This window comes from Schistocerca piceifrons, chromosome 3 (assembly GCF_021461385.2).
Source record: "Schistocerca piceifrons isolate TAMUIC-IGC-003096 chromosome 3, iqSchPice1.1, whole genome shotgun sequence".
NCBI lineage: Eukaryota > Metazoa > Arthropoda > Insecta > Orthoptera > Acrididae > Schistocerca > Schistocerca piceifrons.
Window position 1 is genome coordinate 858,052,152 of NC_060140.1, and position 18,413 is coordinate 858,070,564.

Below are 18,413 nucleotides of genomic sequence, written 5' to 3' on the forward strand. Positions count from 1 at the left end.
CCAAGCACTAATAGAAAGCACTGATGCTCATATTATTATACGCACTGAAAGCTGGCTAGAGCTGGATGTAATTTCAGCTGAAATTTTTGCAAAGGAGGTAATGGATTCACAAAGGATAGGCTAAATACAGTGGCAGTGCTGTGTTTGTTGGTGTTAGAAGTAGGTAGCAATATTGAAATGGAAAGTTTCTGTGAGTTAACATAGGCAGAGGTCATTCTTGGCAACTGGAATAAAATAATTGGATCCTTTTACCAAACTCCCAACTCAATAATACAGTTACTGAAAGGTTAAAAGAAAACTTGAGTTTAATTTCAAACACATACCCGACTCATACAATTATAGTTGGCAGTGACTTCAATTTACCCTCAATATGTTGGCAAAAACATATGTTCAAATCTGGAGGTACACGTAAAAGATCATCTGAAGATGTACTAAATGCACACCCTGAAAATTGTTTTCATTAATTAGTTCATGAGCCAACTTGAATAGTAGACAGTTGTGAACACACACTTGACCTCTTAGCAACATGTAATCCTAAGCTAATAAAAATATCAAAATGAATATAGGGATTAGTGAATACAGGGTTGTCATAGTGAGACTGAATACCGTAACTCCCAAATCCTCAAAAATAAACGAAAAATATACATATTGAAAAAAGCGGATAAAAATTTGCTTAGCATCTTCCTGAAACAATCTCCATTCCCAAATTAATAATGTGCCATAAGATAGGGAAATATTGGACACAGGAGTAATTTCAGACAGGAACAGCATATTTCTGTTCTTACGTTGGTATCACTGAATGCAAGCTTTTATTTCACACTCACATTTAGCTGTTTACACGTTATTGTCAGCATATACAAACACACATCGTTGCAGTTGGAAGTTGAAACAGTGCTGTGTAGCAGGTTACAGTGCAGTGTACAATAGTTGCTAGTTATCTTTATGCGAATACTTTCGTTACTGTACAAGAAGAGAGAAAATTGGTAATCTTAATTTGCTTATAATTTACTTACTTAAATGTTAAATTGGAAATGTGAATACAGTTTGTCTCCACATATCACTTTAGCTAATGCCTAGATAACTATTTGCAGATAACTACACACATTGGGGTAATATCGGAGAATGCCGCGTATTTACAAAAGGAGGCTTGGTGCTCTTCCAACACGCAATTATGATCCTGAAAGTCTTGGAAGGGCAGTTGCTGCTGTAAGATCAGGAAAACTATCATACAGAAAGGCATCAAGCAAATTTAATGTATCACGTTCAATGTTAGAGAATAAAGTTAATAATACAAACCCTCCAGTGATTGGAAGGCCTTCTGTCTTAAGTACCGTTGAAAAGAACACACTTGACCATGATATTTAAGGGCTGCACACTGGGGTTTTCCATTTACATGTGAATATATTAGGTACATAGTGAAATGATATCTTGATAAATGTGGACAAAGGGAAAAACGCTTTCCTTGTAAAACGCCAGGGACTGAGGGATTGCATTCATTCTTATGGTGTCACTCTGCCATATTAAGAATCCGGCTATCTGAAACATTAGAAGGCAATGTGCTGCAGTGAGTTGAGAGACAGTGAAATTATATTTCAAGAATGCCAGTGAAAAAATGGAAAATATCGATCACAAAAATGTAATCAGTTGTGATGAGACCAATCTGTGTGATAACCCTGCGAGGAAGCATGTGATAGTTACAAAGGGAGCAAAACATCCTGAAAGGATCTTACATTCCTCTAAGAGTAGTATTTCAGTAATGATGGTTGCCACTGGGGACAGAAAACTATTACTTCTCTATGTGGCCTACAAATCCAAGGATTTGTGGGACACCTGGCAAAGAGGAGATCCCAAAGAAACCCGCTATAACCGCAATAAAAGTGGGCGGTTTAATCTGCCTACATTTGAAGACTGGTGTATTACTATTCCACTGCCTTACCTGAAGTGAGTGGAGGGGAAGAAATTTATGATAGGAAACAACCTTTGAAGTCACATTTTGCTGCGAGTAATTGATGAATTTGAGAAGAATCAAATCTCTCATTTTGTTGCCACCAAACAATACTCATATTTTACAGCCATTAGACGTAGGTTTCTTCAGGCCTTGGTGGGCCGTGCTTATGCAATGGAAGAAAAGCTCCCATGAGCCAATATCGAAAGACGCTTTCCCCTCACTTCTGAAGGAAACACTTACAAAAAGTGTCAGCAACTGAGGAAGAGAATGTAATAAGTACATTCCGTGCAGTGAGATTAATTCATTTGACCCTGAAATAGTCTTCAAAAAATTTCCTGATGGAGATAATTCTCAAAACAAATCTTTAGAAGCCTGATCTTCGAGCTTTGGAGATACGCTTCAAAATGTTCGCTATTGAATGAAAATAACACAAGTCTCCAATGAAAGCAAAAATTAGATGTTGCCCCAGCTGGTGATGAAAGCAGCAGAGCGGAGGAAGCAGTTCTGGAAGTGGATGCTTTTGTTCTTGTGGCTTATCCACATGTGATTGGTGGGAAACAGCAAAATAGGCAGTCTGTCGGAATCACAACAAATGTGAGTGCAAAGGAAGTGAAAGTCAGATTTCTGCATCCATATCAAGCCAGCAAATCTGTGTTTGTTTTTCCTACCATTCAAGACGATGATACTGTAGACAAATGCTAAATTATAAAAGAGTTGCCAACTACAAGAGAAGAAAAGTGGAAGTTTTCTTTCACTCAGAACATATTGTAGATTATTATTGATTTATAGAATGAGTAGATTGTCTTTATCAATGAAACATTTTGTAAATGTATGTCAATGTTTACTGAAGATGTGTAGAATATTTTGTAATCATGTGTAAAAAATGTTTCCTAAACACATAAAACATGTTTCTAAGTATGCGTATTTTTTAAAAAGATCATCACTGTCCGAAATTACCCCCATTGGGGGTAATATGGACCTTTGTGTGGAAATTCAATGAATGTCCAAATTTACCCAACCAAAGGGGTAACATCAGAAAGTTTTATTTGTTAGATTCTGAATAATTAAAAAATATTTTTAACTAAAGTTCTTTGATCATATTATTCTCCAATGTCATCCAAAATGTCTCAATTTTTGTTGTGAGAATTTAATGTTCTTTAAGAAGTTACCTTAAAAAATATGAAAATTCCGTCCAGTGTTACCCTACCATATGGTATGTGTAGATCAGATGTAGCTTGAATTCAAAGAAATATTATCGACAGCAATTTGGGTTATACCAAATATATTAACAAATAATGGAGCTGATCCTCCTTGATACACAAAAAAGGTTAGAACACTGTTGCGGAAACAATGGAAAAAGCATGCTAAATTTAAACAAACACAAAATCCCAAAGGTAGGCAATCTTTTACAGAAGCTCATAATTTAATGCAGACTTCAATGTGAGATGCTTATAATAGTTTCCACAACGAAAATATCTCAAAACCTGGCAGAAAATCCAAGGAGATTCTGGTTGTACATAAAATATGCTAGTGGAAAGACATGCCCTCTCTGCATGACACTAAGGGAAATACCATCGATGACAGTGCTGCTAAAGCAGAATTCCTAAACACAGCCTTTCAAAATCCTTTCCCAAAAGAAGATTAAGTAAATATTCCAGAATTTGGACCAAGAACGGCTGCCAACATGAGTAACTTAGATGTAGAAATTCTCACAGTAGACAAGCAACTGAAATCACTTAATAAAAGGAAATCTTTCAGTCCACGCTGTATACCAACTACTTTCCTTTCATAGTAAGCTGATGCAGTAGCTCCGTACTTGCAATCATATACAACCTCAGAGCTGCCCCAAGTTTCCCCAAGTGAAATTCCCTGGCATTTCCCCCGATTTCTAGACAAGTTTTATCATTTTACCCTGACAAATTCAGAGGTCTCACGGTTAAGACGTAAGTTGACAATCTGTCTTTTCAGTAGCAGTACAAGAAACAATAGTGCAAACAAGGAAATATCTAAAAAAACTTGCAAGCAGATGACGTTTCTTGATGTGAACAAAAATCTTAAGTACTAACATCATCTTTTTTAATTAAATCTTTTTAGGTAAAGGAAGCAAGCCAAATGGTATACAGGGTGTTACAAAAAGGTACAGCCAAACTTTCAGGAAACATTCCTCACACACAAATGAAGAAAAGTTGTTATGTGGACATGTGTCCGGAAACGCTTAATTTCCACGTTAGAGCTCATTTTAGTTTCATCAGTATGTACTGTACTTCCTCGATTCACCGCCAGTTGGCCCAATTGAAGGAAGGTAATGTTGACTTCGGTGCTTGTGTTGACATGCGACTCATTGCTCTACAGTACTAGCATCAAGCACATCAGTACGTAGCATCCACAGGTTAATGTTCAGCACGAATGTGGTTTTGCAGTCAGTGCAATGTTTACAAATGCGGAGTTGGCAGATGCCCATTTGATGCATGGATTAGCACGGGGCAATAGCCGTGGCGCGGTACGTTTGTATCGAGACAGATTTCCAGAACGAAGGTGTCCCGACAGGAAGACGTTCGAAGCAATTGATGGGCATCTTAGGGAGCACGGAACATTCCAGCCTATGACTCGCGACTGGGGAAGACCTAGAACGACGAGGACACCTGCAATGGACAAGGCAATTCTTCGTGCAGTTGACGATAACCCTAATGTCAGCATCAGAGAAGTTGCTGCTGTACAAGGTAACGTTGACCACGTCATTGTATGGAGAGTGCTACGAGAGAACCAGTTGTTTCCGTACCATGTACAGTGTGTGCAGGCACTATTAGCAGCTAATTGGCCTCCACAGGTACACTTCACTTCAGCGAATGGTTCATTCAACAATGTGTCAATCCTCATTTCAGTGCAAATGTTCTCTTTACGGATGAGGCTTCATTCCAACGTGATCAAATTGTAAATTTTCACAATCAACATGTGTGGGCTGACGAGAATCCGCACGCAAATGTGCAATCACGTCATCAACACAGATTTTCTGTGAACGTTTGGGCAGGCATTGTTGGTGATGTCTTGATTGGGCCCCATATTCTTCCACCAACACTCAATGGAGCACGTTATCATGATTTCATATGGGATACTCTACCTGTGCTGCTAGAAGATTTGCCTTTACAAGTACAACACAACATGTGGTTCATGCATGATAGAGCTCCTGCACATTTCAGTCGAAGTGTTCGTACGCTTCTCAACAACAGATTTGGTGACCGATGGATTGGTAGAGGCAGACCAATTCCATGGCCTCCACGCTCTCCTGACCTCAACCCTCTTGACTTTCATTTATGCGGGCATTTGAAAGCTCTTGTCTACGCAACCCCGGTACCAAATGTAGACTTTTCATGCTCGTATTGTGGACGGCTGTGATACAATACGCCATTCTCCAGGGCTGCATCAGCGCATCAGGGATTCCATGCGATGGAGGGTGGATGCATGTATCCTCGCTAACAGAGGACATTATGAACATTTCCTGTAACAAAGTGTTTGAAGTCACGCTGGTACGTTCTGTTGCTGTGCATTTCCATTCCATGATTAATGTGATTTGAAGAGAAGTAATAAAATGAGCTCTAACATGGAAAGTAAGCATTTCCGGACAAATGTCCACATAACATATTTTCTTTCTTTGTGTGTGAGGAATGTTTCCTAAAAGTTTGGCCATACTTTTTTGTAATACCCTGTATGCGTTTCATTAAGACTACTAATGTTATTTTATTTCAACATAACGAAACACATTTGATGACAAAAACTCACATTTCCTTTGAGTCGCAGAACAGATTTAAAATACCTTCACTGGTTTCAGAAATAACTTCAGAAAAAATTAGGCTTCTGGAAAGAAGTGTATAAGGTGGGAAAGAATTATGTAAACCAATACGGTAGGTGACTGCCAATAAAATGTTGATTCTACTATGTTCGTTATTGTCAGTTATTACCCACTGTGTTATATCTATTATTTTACAGGTATTTTACAATTTTTCTTTCGAGAAATATATTTGTACACAGTGTATAAACTGCCAGCAACTGACAATTTTCTTCTTATTGTCCATACCTTCTAACATATAAACTACTATTTCAGTGCCAAAATGTACTAGAATAAATAAAATGCCACATTGTACAACATACTTGCAGTGAGACAATCGCAATTCCTGAAATCCATTGCCCATGGCCTCTGGCCTTCTGAGTACACAGTCCTGGATCCATGGATAACCCATGAAAATATACTGCATTATGCCACACACCAACAGACACGACCTGAAGGCAGATTGGCAAGACTAATCTAATGGGCAGGGCCTGCACATTAGTGGGAACTGAATGGCTTCAGATTGGCAGGCCTGATCCATTACAGATACCTGTAGAATTGGCCTGCAGTTTTGGCATGTCACAGAAAACCAGTCGTGTGGTCAGCTATTCATGAACCACAGACAACATGTTGTTGAAATGAGACCGTGGTGATCAATCCAAGCAAGAAGTAACTTGTTCAAATACTCTGAGAATCAATAATAATGAGGATAGGTAGCAACTCACCATAAAGATGACTGCTGAGCCACAGACAAACACGTAGAAGAAACAATCACACTCTCACAACCAAATTTTCAGCCACAGCTTTTGTCAGAACACACACACACACACACACACACACACACACACACACACACACACACACACAACTCGTGCATACTTGACCACCATCTCAGGCTGCTGCATCTACAGGCTCTTTGAATCAGATCCAGACAAACCACTCCTTATGCCTCATTGTGTCTCGTCGGCAGCAGTTAGGCTAGATGCAAGAAGTGGTGGCAGCATTGACTGCAAGCTGAGGGGAATGGTAGGAATGGGAGAAGCAGTAGTAATGAGAGTACGGATGCGGTGCACCTACTCAGCTGCACACTTCGATAAACAAACCATTTCATCTACTGAGACAAACGAGATTTTTCCCAGTGTTTTCTTCGAATTTCCCTTATGTCTGAAATTCTCTGACATTCCCCGATTTCCAAAATCCCTTGCAACCATGAACCACTCACTCATTGAAAAACCCGTAGCCAAAGACAGGAAAACTGTACAGGTCACACCAATATTCAAGAAAGGCAGTAGGAGCAATTCACTAAATCACAGGGCCATATCATTAACATCAATATGGCGCAGGATCTCAGACCGCACATGGTGATCGAAGTTTATGATTTACCTCGTAGAGAACGGTGTATTGACACACAGTCAACATGGATTTAGGAAACATTATTCTTGTGAAACACAACTAGCTCTATGCTCACGCACAGTGTCGAGTGCTATCAACAAGGGATTTCAAACTGATTCCAGGTTTCTAGTTTTCCAGAACACTTTCGACACCATACCTCTTGAAAGCGGAACTGCTCTTTACCGAGAATTAAGTCGAGTTCTGTAAAACTAATATATATAACCACTGACAAAGCTAGATTATTAGTCCTGTAACATTAATGTAGATGAACTACAAACTACAGTTACCTTACTGTCCTTTGAAATAGTAATCTCCCGTAACTGAGCACCGCTCAGCTCTGTGATACATTTCTTGGAAACTTTGCATGAAGTCTTCCTTTGGAATGACGATCAAAAGCCACATCACATTTCATTGGATGTCAGGAATATAGTCAAATCTCTTTCCCTTTCAAAGGGAGTGAGTCGAGGGAATAGGAAGTAGTCTGGAGGATTAAGATCCAGCAAGTATGGTGGATGTTCAAGTTGCTCCACCCTCTTTTTTGCCAGGAACTATTTGACGATATTGGCTGTGTGTAGGCAAGCGTTGTCGTGAACAAGAAACCAGGGACGTCGTCGTGCATACTGGGGTCATACCCTGTGTAGAGAGATTGCATGGAATGGGTTAGAACTTCAACGTACTGTACAGCGTTCAACGTCATTCCCTCAGGTAGAAATTGATTATGGATAATACCTTGATTATCGAAAAAGATGACCAGCATGGTTTTGATACGCGATTTTCCGGTTCTGACCTTTTTCGGAAGAGATTATGTCGGAGAACGCCATTCCATGCTTTGCCGTTTCATTTCATAGTTGTACCATAGGCACCAGGTTTCATCCTCAGTGACAAAAAAATTCAAGAGGTTGGGTGTCACATCCACTGTTTCAAAAAAATCATATGAAGCCTCTAAACGTACCTGCTTCTGATCAGTCAACTGATGTGGCACAAAACAACATGTTTTTCCTCTTCCCTAACTCCTAGGTAAGGATTTGTTGCACAGATTCACAGTCCATCTGCAGTTTATCTGCTATCATGTGCACAGTTAATCGGCAGTTGTTCGTGATTAATGCCCTTACTTTCTCAATGTTTTCGTCAGTTACTGATCACCAGTCATCTGCTACAAGGATTGTCAAATACTTTCCCGGCTTCCTCGAAAACGGGCTAGCCACTCGCACACACTTCATGGACAGTGCTTGATCCCCATAAACATGTACCAGCATTGCACGTGTTTCTTTCGGTGTCTTGCAAAGCTTAAAACAAAACTTTAAATTGATCCTTTGCTCATTCATTGTCCTGTTCTCAGTACAGAACCAATGCACTAAACAAGCACTTCATCCAACAGGGTACACACACAATATGTTCAACTGAATTACGGTGGGGGAAGGTTGTCAACACCGGTTGCTAGGCAGGTGCAGTGATACGAGTCGCGAGTATTGCCCAATTGACCGTTCTGACTTCATTCACCGAACTTTGTCACAAGTTGTATATCTGTTAGTTCTGCCAACTAGTAACTACTTACTCTTTACTTACCTCACCAAATGTCCTCCTCATCACATCACACTTTCATCGCAACCTTGCACCACAGCTTGCTGGTGCAGCTTGTGAGAAATTATTAGCGAGGCCTTTTACATCTACTTGAACAGCAGCTTCTGCTTACTAGCATCTTGTTTATTCTTCATTCTTTCTCCAAACTCAATTATCTGGCTCTCAAAGGTCATACTTTGGGTTTACATTTTCCATATTTACTGCCCACACAATTTCTCCATGTGGTGCTGTCCCTATAGTTTCACATGAATTTCACTTGGAAATGCTGAGGATGGTCTTCCAGAACTTGTTCACTTATAATTTTTATTATTTAATTTCTCACAGTTCTCATCAACAGTGCAATGATCATATGCATTTCTGGAAAAGTATGTGTTCCTGTTGTCAGGAAGTAGTTACATTCTCCTTGCACCCACAGCAAATGCACTTCCAAATTCTACACAGTTCACTAACTGAAACCTTAGATACTTTAGATGTTTAATGAGCAAAGAATAAGAACTCTGACGATGTATTAGAATCAAACATGGCAATTTTTGCTGGAGAGTTGTGTGTGGTAATAGCAATGAAAGAGATATAAGCAGGAATGTAGTTTTATATAGAAGAACAAAAAAGGACTCTATGTACTATGATTATTCACCTCTACATCTATATGTACTCTCAGAAAACCAATGAAGTGTGCACCAAAGATATTTTGTGTTTTACCACACAGGATTTCTTCCTGTTCCATTCACAGACTGACAATAAGAAGAATGACTAGTTTTGCAACTTTTACTTGAACATGTTTAAGTGCATTATCTCCAAGGGAGAAACACTTAGCAAGCGAAAGAACATTTATAGTTCAGCCCTGGAAGATGGTTCTTACATTTCCTAAGCAGCTTCTCACAAGTCATACAGCACTTACGCCTTAAACAGGAACAACCACAATCTAGAGAGATAAGAATAAGAAGAAGGCACAAATGAAGCAACCCTGGATAAGAAGAGACAAGAGGTACTGTAACAAAGAATCTACGTACTGTAACAGCTGTTACAATGCCATGTTGTTGATATCTAACAGGGAGAAATCAAAAATCAAGGCTGAACACTACAAACGAATAAGATGAAGACAAACAGCAAAATAAAAAGCAAGAGAAGAAAGGTGGAAGTTATGCACATAATTGATAAGGAAAATATGGTAAGAGATTAAGACGCATGAGATGGCCTAGCCTAAATTTTAATGTGGCAAATGAGTTCTGAAGAGCAGCTTTAAACACAGCAGACCGGACATTTTAGTATGCTTGTAGCATTCCTAATAAATCAGTGATACATTCAAATTAATTTGTTTATCTGACACTTATAAAACTCCAAATGCTTTGAAACTCAATATTGTCAAAATATTGCCCAATGGTTATGAAGAATCTTATTCAGTCACATTTGAATACCTACAAAATTTAGTTGAATCAAGAATACAGACTTTAAAAAATGTTGGCCTTTGTGAGAAACTTCTGTACGAATGTGCACCCAAATATTCAATTTTCAGGTATATTTTGTTGTTATAATTCAGTAGACTATGATTTCAATGTTTCATAAATATTTGTGCATCCCACCACAATTTTTTCTATTGTAAGATGCAAGCTACTGAGTGGGAGAGCAATTCATAATGGGAGTTGGTATGTCATTAATGTTGGAAGTAATTGTGAACCGATTTTTAATGGTTGCTAGGAAGTGCGAGGTCCAAAACTCAACACAGTCTTTCAGGTATTGATCACTCTTCTTTCTTCTGTGTCGAAATAGCACCTCATATACGCATCATTAGGATAATATCAGACTGAAATGTTCTTGGTGCATGTTTGCCTCCTGAAACAAAGTAGTCAGTAGCTATACCTTCTCATTACAATTGCTTTAGTGAAATTTTGTTTTGTTGTCATCACTGAAATCCCTTTTGAGTACAATTACGACTGGCCATGTTGGTCTAGTGGGTAAAGCAGTGGATTCTGGCACTGGAGGCCCTCAGTTCAGTCCTGTGTAGAGGTCAAGAAATTCCGTCACAATCAGGTGATTAACACCTCACATTTTCTTTGTTGCTTCCCATGACTGTTCAACTTTAATTAGATTCATGTATGCAGATATTTAATGATTGTCAGTATGTGTCAATGAAATGAGTTTAGGATAGGGTTCAAGGGTTTTATCTCCACTGGAAAAGAAAGATAAGAAGCTAAATTTGAATACATTGTATTTATAAATTAAGTTGTTTACATGACAGTATACTGACACAGCACAAAACTAGATATACAACCTTAATTGAGTTAGGAAGTAATAAACGAAAAAGTTCTTCACTCAAATAACATACAGCAGAGTAATACTGACAGTTGGTGGCTTCTGCCACAATGTATTATTCAGTGTCCAACACAAAACTGTGTCACCAAAGGAAACAAGAGCATAAATAGTGAAAGTGAAGAGAGATCACAAACATTATAAAAACATGTGACAGACTGTGAAGGCCCTCTTTAGTTATTGCAGTTCAGCTAACTGTAAAATGTAAATAAATTAACACATATGCTACATCAATACATACAAAATGGTCATCCTCTGTATTCTCTCCAGTCAATACTTAGGAAAACGTATAAATAAAAAAAACAAAACGAGTCTTACTACTATCACACACACATGTATTCATTCGCACTGAAAAATTAACGCTGCTCAGTCAACTGCAGTCTCCAAAGTCACTTAAAAAAGTCTCACGTTGAAGGAATCTCCACTGTGTTCGTACACTAACACTTTAAATAGTTTTTCATCTGTTTAAACTCTTATGTAACCATTTAACACTTCCAACAAGAGTTAAAAAAACAGTTTAAAGATCACAAATGAAATTTGCCTAGGGTATACAACCCGAAGTTGAGTCTTTGTAGCCTTCGGATTGCACTCCAAGTCACTACACTAATCTTCTACGATTGTAGACCATACGTGTGTATCCGAACGTCCTCTATGGCCTTACACCACTCTAGGGCATAGCCTTCTGGATCTTCCAGGTAGTAGGTCCTGTTCGGCTGTAAGAGAAAAAAAATGACATAGCAAACAATGTTTGTCTGGGAAGTAGGATTGCCACTGTAGCACCTCATACATTAAAATCAACCTTTGTCTAATTCATTGCATAAATGCCGACTTGATTTGCCAGTAATTCATTTTGCAAAATCTTAGAACTGTGACAAGGCTCAATCGGCTAGCCATGATACTGATATTACTTACCGTATGTACAAAAAATATCTTGAAATTCTTTGGTTCAACCCTCAGCTCAGGACTCCAGGGAATTTCACCCCTTAGGACCATGTTGACTGGGTCCACGTAGTACAAGTGAGGTCCGAGAGTCAGCAGCAACATCCGCCTCCGCGCGAACAGCCCCTGTTAACAGCAGGCACAAATGGAATCAGAGCAGTCAGCACCGGGCAAACATTTTATGCAAAACAGGTCATATTTAATGTCATTCACTCAAACTGTCGTCTCTCAGAACGTGATCTGCAATCGCAACTCAACAGAAGCACTTGGCAGCTGAATCTGGTGTAAACAATTCAGTTTTGTTTCTGAAAATGGATATCCATCATGTAACTGTTGTAAGTATTAATGGATTCAAAGTTTGGCAGGAGATCTTCAAAAATACTCCATTTCCTTCAACCAAGGTATCACTGCTTTTCTATCAAAGTTTCAAAAATTTCTAAGGAATTAAATTTATGTGCGAGTAGTAATCAGACAGTTCCCACTATTATGAAGGTAGCACAATACCAACTAGACAAGTCTACACCAGACAAGTGTGATCAGCAGTTTACTGCCGTCATGGCTTCTAAGTCCATCGAATATCATTTGCATTTCTACACTATTAGTGCACACAGACATCAGCTGAGTGAAAAACCTTGACGTTCCAACATACACCTTAGCAGTAGCTTAATGTTTGTACAAGGTCCATTCAATAAATAACCAGAAAAGTTGTACAAAAAATACAAAAATTTTCACAAAGCCTGTCTTTTCTGTTTTTGGTGGTGTCCTAGAAACCATCTGACAGGCTGGTGCACCTAGCTCAAACGGGATGCCGGGAATCAGTGAAGCAAGATGGCAGCACCCTTGCAGATTTGCACCAACGTGGAGCAGTGCAGTGTCAATAGATTTCCATTAGCTGAAGGGCTAAAACCTATCTAAATTCGCTGAGAGATGGCAGTGTAAAATGGCAACAAAGGTTAAGAGTGTTCAGTTAGTCCAAAAGGGGTGTAACACACACTGAAGTTTCACCACACCCAGTTGCAACTTTCCGACATTCAATAAAATGTGAGCAAGGAGGGTTCCAACACATTTGACATTAGAAATTAAAGGAAGGTGCACATGTGTGCAGTAAGACCCAAAAGTCTTCTTTGCCCCACCCCCATATCCCCCAGACCTCGCACCTTCAGTTTTCACACTTTTAACCCACTGAAAGAAGCTCCCAGCGACTGAAGGTTCACTGGTGACGCCATCCAGTCAGCAGTGCATATAACTGGTTATGCATACACGCCTAATAATTCTTCATACGTGGAACTGTGAAGCTTGTACAGTGCTGGTGTAGGTGTAGCATTCCATTCATGTAATAGATTACTTAAAAAATTTTGGTTTTTTTATTGAATGACCCTTGTATCCATTAACTGGTGCCTCCAAACACGATGCTTTCATAGCTCACAATTTCTAATACATATCACCAAATATGGTACTTCAGCATCGAAAGTTGTATTCCAATTTGGCGTCTGCTCAGTTCAGTTCAGCCTTTGGGGTAAAAAGGCATCTTGCATTGTAGCTGTTCATTGCTGAACTCCAACAGGACTATTTTTTTTTCACACGTGTGAATGCTTCCCTGTGTAAAATTCCACATTTTAATGTCACTTTTCTTTGAACTCCATGTTACGTAACATGAAAGTAATCAAGTCTGCTATGTGCTGCACACACTCAGGTATGCATTAAAAAATAACAGGAGTAAGATTCAGCACCTACAAGAATCCAATTAGTCCAGCAACCCCTTAACATATGAGGTATCTAATATATTGCTTCCCCCTACTTATACCTCCCAAGAAGATCACGAATGTAAAATTAGAGAGATTCGAGTGCACACGGAGGCTTTCCGGCAGTCTTTCTTCCCGCGAAACATACGCGACCAGAATAGGAAAGGGAGGTAATGACATTGGCACATAAAGTGCCCTCCACCACACACCGTTGGGTGGCTTGCGGAGTATAAATGTAGATGTAGATGAACATACTGATCTTTTTATGTCGTCCCAAGAAGTCTTATTAACGAAAAATATTCTATAATGAACTATATTACATTTGGACATCTAAAGATACCTTTTGAAGCTCAAAATAATGAGTTACAAAATTTTGAAAATCGTCAATAATAAAACCCTGAGTATATTCATCCACCGGACTGATTAAAATATCCTGAAACTTGAAATCAATTTTAATTTCTGTGTAGTTGTGAAGTTTAACCACGTACTACACAAAAGTTTCCTGTGAACATAAATCTCCGAGACATGGTCTGGAGCACAGTCTGTGCATTTACCTTGTATCACTGTCGAGCACTCTTCACTCGACTAACTGCCATCACTTTCACTTTCAGTCTCTCATGAAGTAACATTACACTCTCCTCCACTAAATTCAATGTCAAACTTAGAATCACTACAGTCATTTTTTTTTTTAAGTACGATCAAACCAATGATGCAGGAGAGATGCCGAAAGCACACCTTTTGTTATCGAGTAACCAAAGCTGCACACAGTAGAGACGATGTCTAGTAGCAGCCACCTCAACCGAAACACGACAGCCGGGATACAAATGTGGTACTGGATGCTCTCTAGTGAACACACACTTAACTATCATGACTGAAAACAAGTGGAAGTGGGGTTTTATTTTTTGGAGGTCTGTTCTCAAGTTGCCTGGGTACACTCAGGATTTTAAGTTTCTGTCAAAATAATAAAAACAACCTGGGTTTTAAACAGAGACCCCCCAGTAAAAATGGAGATATACCTAAATTTGATGTGGTACTAAGGTTAGTAAGAAGAAGAACGTGGGCAAGAGGATAGGAGCAAAACAGGTAGTGATAGAAGGGTGGAGGTTCAGATAAAAGTTTAAAAAGTTATGCCCTATGCAATGCTCACCTTCCTCTTATCGACGAGCCCCTGCTTGAGGATGAGGTTCCCCTGCACCAGATTGTGCCACTTGCTCTCCTTCTCCTGCAGGTCCGTGCGGCGGCGCACCTCCGCCGGGGACAGGTCCGTGACAGCGCGCTTCCGCTGCTGCTGCTGCTGCTGGCGCACTGCAGGCACGTCCTGCGGCCGGCCCTCCTGCTCGGTCTGCGACTCTCTCCCGTCTTCTGCTGGGCTCTCCGCCACGGGCTCCACCGCGCCACTCAGGTCGAGGCCGAGAAGCCGCGTCAGCTGCCGATCATCCAGCCCGGGCTCCAAGTGGTCTGGCACCTGCACAGAAAATGTGCTCTCAACAAACAATTGCTATAAATGGAAATCTCACACAAATCAATCGTCGGGTGCTTTTCAGTTAAAATACATTTGTAATTAAAATACTCTTCCTCATATCAGAATGTCTCTTCCTCTAAGAATTACGTTCACACATGTTCTGTGTAGACCTACAGTTGTTAGTGGTTTTAAGTACTGTTTCGGAATGCATATTTTCTTCATAATTTATGTCTGTGTACACTCTTTTCCTCTGCTAGATTGTCCACGGTTTCTCATGCAATATTCATACAACCTGTGTGATGTAGTGTGCTAGATCTGTAGTGTTTTGGTCCCAAACATTGTGAAAAAATGCAACTGAATGCTTACAACGTGATTAGATTAGCATGGGCCTGCTTAATATATAGAAACCTATCTCCCCTAGTGTAAGAAACAATAAATCTTTCTCAACGTGTATACAGTATTAGCAATTGAAGCCCAAGCAATATTGGCATCGACTTGTGCCCCTCATACAATAGCCACTATTTACATACTGATTTGCACCCTTTAAACTTGTTTTCACTATACAGTCCTATGACAACAGTATTGTACATAAATGCCACACACTGCAGTAGTGTATTTGATACGTAATTAACGAGTACTATCACACTTCCTGCCTTGTCGTGCCCAAAGATTCTGTGCAGTGGTTAATATCTTTAGTTTTCAACTTCAGTTACTTCCACACTTTTTGACACTAATTAGTGGTTACTAGGAAAGCTAGTAATCCTGAAAGTATTAGTTACTAACCAAAATAAACAGAATAGAATTTGTCTGCAACTCACTCTTATATAAGAAAGCATCAGATGACAAGTTTTCTATACTGGCCTATTAACAATTGCCCTATACCTTATAACACTTATCGACCAAGACCTTCAACATACATCCTCTTTTCAATTCAGTTCTCCATTTAAAGGATAGAATTCTGATGTGTTCTATATCTCAAGCTTCTGTGTTTTCACATCTTCCAAATAGAGTGGAATCTGCATTTCACATTGTTTACGAGTAACTATAGAGGTTTTCCGTAACTTTCGAAGATACAGACGCACAGCAAAACACTCACTCTGTAGTGGCTCCGCATTTCCTCGTGCTCTGACGTTCCCGGCAGGTAGGGGTAGATTTGTGGAGGTGTCTGCAGATACAGCGATTCAAAAGAAATTCCCTTGAAGAACAGATGTGCTCTCAATGAAGGGTACCCGTGCCCGTCCTCAGGCCTGTCACGAGCCCCTAACCGTTGCACAGGATCAAGAACCAGTAGCTTCTCCACCAGGTCTCTGGCTGGAGCACTGAAACCATCTGGGAAGACGTACTCCAGCTTCACTATCTTCTGGAATATAAGGTGCTCACTCCTGGAATAGAAGTAAAACTCGTCAGTATGAGTTCACTGGTTGAGTAATGGAAACATATGCCGTAGTCCCTGGTAACATTCTTGTAAGGAAACTAATAGTATGGGAGAGTGCTACACACCAACATTAGTCTAGCTTTAACACTCGGAAACAGTTATTAAATATAAATATTCCTAAGGGCGACTATATAAAATTATACAGAGCATATATCAAAGATTCTACTTTCACCTCACTGGATTCTGTGACAATGCTATATTAAGATGACAACAGCAAATGTGATACCAATCTTGAAAATGTGTACAAATATTGTGGAAGCAATTAATGGATATACAACTGAACTTCAGATACATATTTTACAGAAAAAAGAAGGTGGAAGTGAGAGAGTGAATCTGTATGCTTCCAGACATGGTTATAAAACCGGCAAAATTATACACAGACTATAAACTTAGGTAGCGTACCCACAGGAGAAAATTATATGGTAGAATGGTACATATGATCTAGTGTACAAGCTGAGGATATATGCCTGTAGCAAATTCCATCCACCTATCCATCAGTGATGTTACGTAATATTTAAACTATTGGGGTGATTCTGTAAGGTCAAAATTAGTATTTCAATAGCTAAAGAAGACTATTAGGAGCATTGCAGGACTATGACCACTGAATAATGCAAGGATTACGTCAAATAATTCAATATGACACTATGTTGCCTGTGTATAACTTCCTTGTCTTTGTTGAAGAAACTACCTGCAACAGTCTGGCTGAAAGTAAAGGATTTTGCTCTGCTTAAAAATTCTAAAAGAGTGTGAGAAACCACTAAAATTTTTACATGAACTTAACAAACGATATTTAATGCAGTGAACCTATTTTTATTATTTTCTTGCACTTACCGTTATTTACCTAATCACATGTGACAATATGAACTGCATGTAAGATCACTAAATGGTAAAAAAATTGGATACAAGGGTGTGTGTCCACTGAGAGAACTTACATTGATCGGAAAGGTGGGAGTCCAGCCACCATCTGGTATATGATGCAACCAAGGGCCCAGAGATCCGAACTGTAGGAGGCCGACTTGTCAGTCAACAGCTCAGGTGAGACATACTGCGCTGTGCCCACAAAGCTGTTGCGGCGACGGAAGTTAGGGTTATCCTTGTTTTGATCTGTGAAACAAAAATTAGAGTAAACTGAGATGAAAATACAAATACAGCAAGATTATCAGGGACGGTAAATGATTTTGTAATAAAGGGACTTAAATGATTTTGTAATAAGTGATCTAATATGTATGAAAGGTGTTTGCAATGAGTTTAATGTATATAATGTTGATGAGAAAATTCTGAATACAAGGGGGGGTGGGAGAAATGATGCCCTAACAGAGAGAGAGAGAGAGAGAGAGAGAGAGAGAGAGAGAGAGAGAGAGAGAGAGACAGAGAGAGACAGAGAGAGAGAGAGAGAGAGAGAGAGAGAGAGAGAGAGAGAGAGAGAGAGACTGCTAGCGAGTTATGAATGGAAGAACATAAGTCATCAAAGAAAACTCCAATAAACTTGGTGTGAACAAACAGGTAGATGAGTAATCCCTGAATGCAAGACAATGACAAAAACTCTCATCACAAACTTCCATACTCAACAGCTACGAGTTCAAACTAGCCTTTCCTCAAAATTCAGGAAACTGATCTGGGAATGGCTAAATGGGCGCAAGCATAATGCAAGCTCCAGACTTCTTGTAAGTGTTCACAACTTAACATGCATAGGGAGTTATATGATCTAACCCAATATTATCTCCTGAACAGTTCAAAATACTGAAATGTTTTTGGTAGATGATCCTGAAGTGCATACTTATTTG

The 18,413-nt window shown here is 39.4% G+C and overlaps 1 protein-coding gene across 3 annotated transcripts in view; it reads right to left on the bottom strand.

Annotated features, from left to right (window-relative positions):
• Positions 1-10,933: 10,933 nt before the first annotated feature.
• Positions 10,934-18,413, bottom strand: part of LOC124788929 (3-phosphoinositide-dependent protein kinase 1) — a 402,360-nt gene continuing 394,880 nt past the window's right edge. For all 3 annotated transcript variants that reach the window (XM_047256216.1, XM_047256214.1, XM_047256215.1), the window contains exons 5-9: positions 17,562-17,733; positions 16,291-16,576; positions 14,880-15,197; positions 11,964-12,116; positions 10,934-11,764 (exon numbers count right to left, since the gene is read on the bottom strand). In XM_047256216.1, coding sequence (XP_047112172.1) covers positions 11,663-11,764; positions 11,964-12,116; positions 14,880-15,197; positions 16,291-16,576; positions 17,562-17,733 — 1,031 coding nt within the window. In that variant the 3' untranslated portion in view covers positions 10,934-11,662. The remainder of the gene's footprint in view (positions 11,765-11,963; positions 12,117-14,879; positions 15,198-16,290; positions 16,577-17,561; positions 17,734-18,413) is intronic.